Source organism: Carettochelys insculpta, chromosome 22 (assembly GCF_033958435.1).
Source record: "Carettochelys insculpta isolate YL-2023 chromosome 22, ASM3395843v1, whole genome shotgun sequence".
In the NCBI taxonomy this organism is placed as follows: Eukaryota; Metazoa; Chordata; order Testudines; family Carettochelyidae; genus Carettochelys; species Carettochelys insculpta.
In genome coordinates, this window is record NC_134158.1 from 2,810,093 (window position 1) to 2,816,092 (window position 6,000).

The 6,000-nt window shown below is 49.1% G+C and overlaps 1 protein-coding gene across 1 annotated transcript in view; it reads right to left on the reverse strand.

Moving 5' to 3' along the window:
- LOC142024616 (uncharacterized) overlaps positions 1 to 4,872 on the reverse strand; it is a 72,517-nt gene extending 67,645 nt beyond the window's left edge. The window contains 2 exon segments of the mRNA XM_075016753.1: positions 572 to 667; positions 4,416 to 4,872. Of these exon segments, the coding sequence (XP_074872854.1) occupies positions 572 to 667; positions 4,416 to 4,832 (513 nt within the window). The 5' untranslated portion in view covers positions 4,833 to 4,872.
- Positions 4,873 to 6,000: the final 1,128 nt, after the last annotated feature.

The window sequence follows — 6,000 nt, forward strand, 5'->3', positions numbered from 1 at the left end:
TGGTCAGGGACACGGGTGGAGCCTGGGCCCTGTCATGAGGAGCTGAGTGCGCCGGAGGGAGAACGTCTTTGAAACCCCTAAGATCTCTGACATTTAACTCTACACTGTGGGTACCAGGCAGAGGTTTCTCTCCCCTCTCTCCCTTTGGCCCCGTTATCTCTGCAAGGGAAGTTTCCACGTCTGTCACAGTCAGCGGGTTATGTAATTCCCGGCTCCTGGGAAGTCAGACCCAGAGCAGCAGGAGGCAGGACTCAGGACTGCACTTACGGAAATGCCAGGGGAGAAAAAAGAAACAAACACATTAATACACAGCATGACTGGACAGAGCAGACGACAGTTCGTGGGGACATTCAGTTCTCTCGGAGAAGATGTCTGAGAAAGTCGCATGGGCTAGACATTAATTCGTCCTCTGCAATGGAAGCTCAGGGCTCGTCTACACGCGGCTCTAACCCCACAATCTATGATCAGAGAAAAAAACAATATTCTGACTTCACCATGGCCACACAAGAGTCTGTTTCCAATCAGATCTTCCAGTGCCAGTCCCTGCCAGTTCATACCAACAGGCACTTACCAGATACTCCTGGCTTTTCCCCTCTCCTGTTGCTTTCAATCCCAGCAGCTTCTCTCTCTCTTCGCTCAAAATCTTCATCCAGGCCCGACATTTTTCCTGAAGAAACACAGTTATTTGGGCGGTTGCACTTTGCAGGGGTGCGGAGCGGGATATTTTCGTACCAAAACCCAAGATGAGAGTTGATCCTAATTGCTTTGTGACACCAGGTAGAAAGTGAAATTTGATTTGCAGGGCAGTGCATAGCAGGATGCCTGACTCACCTGGGGTGAATTAACAGGCAAGTTTTTGTGGAGATTTAACAAACAAAGTGATACAAATCCCAAAAGCCACCAGAGTTTAAACATGGGCTGAGATTTCAGCCCTGAAGCCCTGGGGACCGCACTGCCTGGACAGAGCTGAGCTAAGCACCAAGGCAAACCCCAGGGGACGTAGGCAGGCCATGTGTCTGGTTTGAGCTGCACAGCCCCACTTTGGTAGAGCTCTGTTGCTGTCCAGTACTCGGCACTAGCTGTGGCTTTGTGTGGTGAAAATAGACAGGAGAAGACAGCGGATGCAGGAGGACACCAGAGAGGTGTCTAATCCTTAATGATTTAGATAACGGCATGGCGGGTGTGCGGATACACTCTGTCGACGGTACCAAGCTGAGAGGGGTTGCCACTGCTTCGGAGGACAGGATCATAATTCAGAATGAAATGGAAGAAATGGTCTGAGGTAAAGAGGGTGAAGTTCAATAAGAATAAATGCAAAGTACTCCAGTTTAGTATATACAACATGGGAAGCGACTGTCTAGGAAGGAGCGCTGCAGAAAGGGCTCTAGGGGGGTCAGAGTGGACCACAAGCTAAATATGAGTCAACAGGGTGATGCTGCTGCAGAAAAAGCAAACAAGGTTCTGGGCTGCACTAGCAGAAGTGCTGCGAGTGAGACGTGAGAGGTCGTTCTCCTGCTCTGCTGTGCGCTGCTCTGCTCTGATTAGGTCTCCCCTGAAGTATTTTGTCCGGTTCTGGGCACTACGGTCAAGAAAGACGAGGAGACATTCAAGAGGGTCAAAGAAGAGCAACAAAAATGCTTAAAGGTCTAGAAAACATGGGAGAGATTTGTGTGTGCTTAATTTGGAAAAGAGACTATAGAGAGGGGATTTGACAGCAGCTTTCAAGTCCCTAAAACGGTGTTGCAAGGGGGAGGGAGAAAAATTATTCTCCTCAACCTCTGAGGGCAGGGCCAAGAAGCAATAGGCTTAAATTGCAGCAAGGGAGGGTTAGGTCGGATGTTAGGAACAGCTCTTGCAGTCAAGGTGGTCAAACACTAGAATAAATTTCCTCGGGAGGTGGTGGAATCTCCATCATTGGGGATATTTAAGAGCAGGCTGAATAGGCACCTCGGGGATGATCCTTGGTCCCGCCATGGGGGCAGGGGATTAGACTCGATTATCTTTCAAGGTCCCTTCCGGCTCTAGTGTTCTATGATTCTCTGTCTCATAGTCTGGGGATGCCTCCGCGTTCCCCTCCCCCAGTGAGACAGGCTGATTTATGCTTCGAACAGTTGGGGTGTGCCCTTTTGTTATGCCGTTTTTGTGACAATACGCTCTGGGCAGGTATTCACTGCCCCAGTCCCTACTAAAGGATCTGGAAGCGGTGCATTCTGGGAGATTCCCAAAGGCTTCCTGGTGGGACTAATGGAAACACGTTGGCTGATCCCCACCCACGGACACACCAGCACAGTACTGCCAATACTTGCTTGCAACGTTTTGCTGATGCTTTGCTATCTCTGCAGAATTTTATCCTACATAGCTACCGTTACTCCCTGTGTTAAACTCTCCTTCACTTTGAGTGATACGACCCCGACTGTGTTCTGTCTGCTGGTGTCTGAAAAATGCCAGGAATATTATACTGCTCAATATTCCCTTCATAGAGCTTTTGTGACATCAGTTTCCACTGTTCATCTTGTCCTGGATCACACTTTCAAAGTCAGTCCTTGCCGACAACAAGCCGCTTCAAATGCCTTTAGCAAGACGAATGGCGTAGTTTGAGACACAAACAAGCTAAGAAAATTGGTCTTAGTCAGAAGACCTACAGCACCCTGCTGGGCCTGGGGCTTGTATCAACCTGTCCTTCCCTCCAAGTGGTCATGCTTCATCACTGGGGGGAAGGATGCAGTGGTAGCACTGTGGCCTACTGATTAGCGATCTGGGCCGGATCAAGGAAGACATTAGTTTTATGTGTACTGCTGGCTGACTCCAGGTGCCTGACTTTCTCTTCTACCCCTTGTTTGCCTTACCCCCTTTTCAGGCTGTAATCTGCTCAGAGGAGGAATTGTCCCGCCCTGTGTGTTTTTTGTGTGGGGCCCAGGTCTTAAGTGGTGCAAATAAAAGTAATGACGCTAAATTCTATTAAGCAAATCAGCAATGACAATAAGAGCTTGTAACTTCCCCCTTTTCTAAGCTGAGGTCAGCTCACTCAGATATGTCTGTCTGAAGATCTTCTGAGTCAAGTCTCGCAGAGAATTACACAGCTTCCAGGGTGAAAAATGAATTGAAAAACCAAACAAAACAAAAAAAAAAACCCCAAAAACAAAAGACAAAAACTGGCTTGGACAAGGATTCAGCATCTCTGGGTAGTTTCCCACATCAGGTGTCTCTGCAGCCACAGGGCCACACGGTTTCTTTTGTTAGAAGATTTACCCTGCGTTGCTCAGGTCCTTAACTCAATTAATTTTCGTTTTGGGAAATGGAATGGCAAAGTCCATGCTTCATGGAAATCGCTGCTCTGGAGTGGCGGTCAGGGGTTCGGGATGTGGCTGTCCCGAGGGAGAGAACACGAGCCCCACCCCCTCCCAGCACAGCAGCTTGGGGCCAGACGACCAGCACCTCTCCATGGTCACTGCAGCTCCAGGGGCACATCCCCTGACTGGGGCAGGTCCAGGTTCATCTGCCCCCTAAGCTCTCCAGCCAGAGGGACGCATGCGGCAAACTGTACTTTCCCTTGGCGTGGGAAGATTGTACCCCCAGCCAGCCCCTTTAACTTTCCTAGGGATTCTGCCTCTTTTCTGCCTGGTTTTATGAGAAGCAGTCCCCTTCCAGGCACAGCCTATTTTCCTGCCGAAACCAAACCCATTCCTTGTTTTAAGCTCTGATAAGAGGCAGCTGGGGCCAAGGGGGACTGACATCTTAGTGGTTAGCGTGTTAGGCCTTATATACCTTGCATTGTGAGTTCAGTCCTGAAGCAGGGCCTGAAGCAGGTTAGGTTTAAAAGCTCTCAGGGGTGGTGCAACGTTTTGCTGTCAGTGCAAGGGGCTGGACTCAATGACTTCTCAAGGTCTCTTCCAGGTCTATGAGATATGTGCATCCTCATATTTGGGCTTATTTAGTTTGCAAAAGAGATGGGTGAGGGATGATTTGAGAGCAGCCTTCAACTTCCTGACGGGGGGGCTTGAGAGAGGCTGTTCTCAGTGGTGACGGACGGCAGAACGAGGAGCAATGGTCTGAAGATACAGAGGGAGAGGAGCAGGTTGGATATTAGGAAAAACTACTTCCCCAGGCGGGTGGTGAAGCACTGGAATGCGTTGCCTAGGGAGGTGGTGAATTCTCTGTCCCTTGAGGTTTTTAAGTCCCGGCTTGACAGAGTCCTGGCTGGGGTGATTTAGTTGGGGTTGATCCTGCTCTGGGCAGGGGGGCTGGACTAGATGACCTCCTGAAGTCCCTTCCAGCCCTAGGATTCTACAATTCTATTAATTTTGTGTTCCTACGTCTTACCATTTAGGAGAAGTTCTTGAAAAACAGATACAGAGACAGACAGATGGACAAATCCTCAAATATATAATAGATTAAACTTGGGAGCAATTTCCTACCTTGTACTCCTGGGCAGCTTCTTGGATGGGAACCACCCTGTGAGTGCGGTGAGCCTGGGACAGGTGGCAAACCAGACAGATCGAAGTTTGATCATCTTTGCAGAATAGTTTCAGAGCCTCCTGGTGTTCTCCACACACCCCGTCTCCTCCTGCTCCCTTCGCTGCCTGTAAATGCAGCCGTTTGGCTATTTCTACGATGCTGGCCAGCTGCCTGTTGGGCCGGAGGTTTCTCAGCTGCGCAGTTTCTCTGCACTGAGGGCAGGAGGCGGCTGTGTCGGGTCCCTCCCAGCACTGGTTGATGCAGGCTCGGCAGAAATTGTGTCCACAGTCTGTAATCACTGGGTCTCTAAAATACTCCAGGCAGACAGGACAAGTAGCTTCCTCCCGGAGATTTTCTACAGGGTTCTCTGCTGCCATGGCTTCTACTGGGCTAGGAAGCAGGGCTAGTTTCACTTTCTTGAATTCACACACATCTGCAGCAGGAACTGGGGCCTTGAACTGTCTCTGTCTGCTTGTTGAATTGGAAGGGTGCCAGTGGTAACAATTCAGCTACGGAGGCTTTGGTGAAAAATGTGCCACTAGGGCCCTGCTCCTGCAATCAGCCCCCTTGTCCTGATGTGGAGGGTCACTAAAGCTTCACGGGGACGTCAGCATACACTTGTCCCAATGAGCTTTCAGGAGCTTGGTGGGTCTATGTGTCTATGGTTACGTCTATACTATGAAATATCAGTTTTAATAAATTTGACTTTTTAACATCAATCTTATAAGCGGGAAGTTAATTGTCCACAAATGTTCCATAAAGCTGGAGGGGGAGCTGCACCATAGAGTTGTGAGAAGAAAAATTGCTGCAATTGTTTTTATAAGGATGACGATTCCACCACCATTGCTCCCTGTTCTGCCACCTGTTACTACCGAGAACATGTTCCTCAACCTTCCTAATGACCACTGATCACTGTTAATTACTCTGAATAAAAAAGCGTATGAATATTTTCTTTTTTGAGCTGGCTTCAGGAGTGTGGGTGTTTCATGTCGCTACCCCAGAGTGTGAAGCACTTCCTTAGAATTCAGAGCACCCACTATCCGCACAAAAACAAACACGTGGCAGATCACACCATTTTCTGTGGCACAGCAAGAACACTAGCAAGGGTCCTCAAAAGCTTCCCATCGTTACACAGGGCAATACGGCCACTTCCCAGAATGTTGCACGGTATTTGTTTTGATGATGGTAGCGCGTTGAGATAATGGTTGTGGAGGAAGAGGGTGAGGATGAAATTGATAAACTGCAGACCAGGAACTTAGAAATGCTGGCTGCCCTGAATGCTTCGCTTACAGGGGAGCAGCACTTTTGGGCACGTGGAACCAGCACATGCTGGTGGGACCATGTCGTTTTGGAGGTCTGAGATGACCAGCAGTGGGTTCAGAACTTTTACATGCACAAGTCCACTTTCACGGAACTTTGTGATTTGCTGGTCCCCACCCTAAAGTGCAGCAATACAAGAATGAGACCAGCTGTAATGGTTCACAAGCCAGTTGCCATCACTCTAGAAATTTGCAACACTCAACGGTTACTGGTCAGTGGCAAATC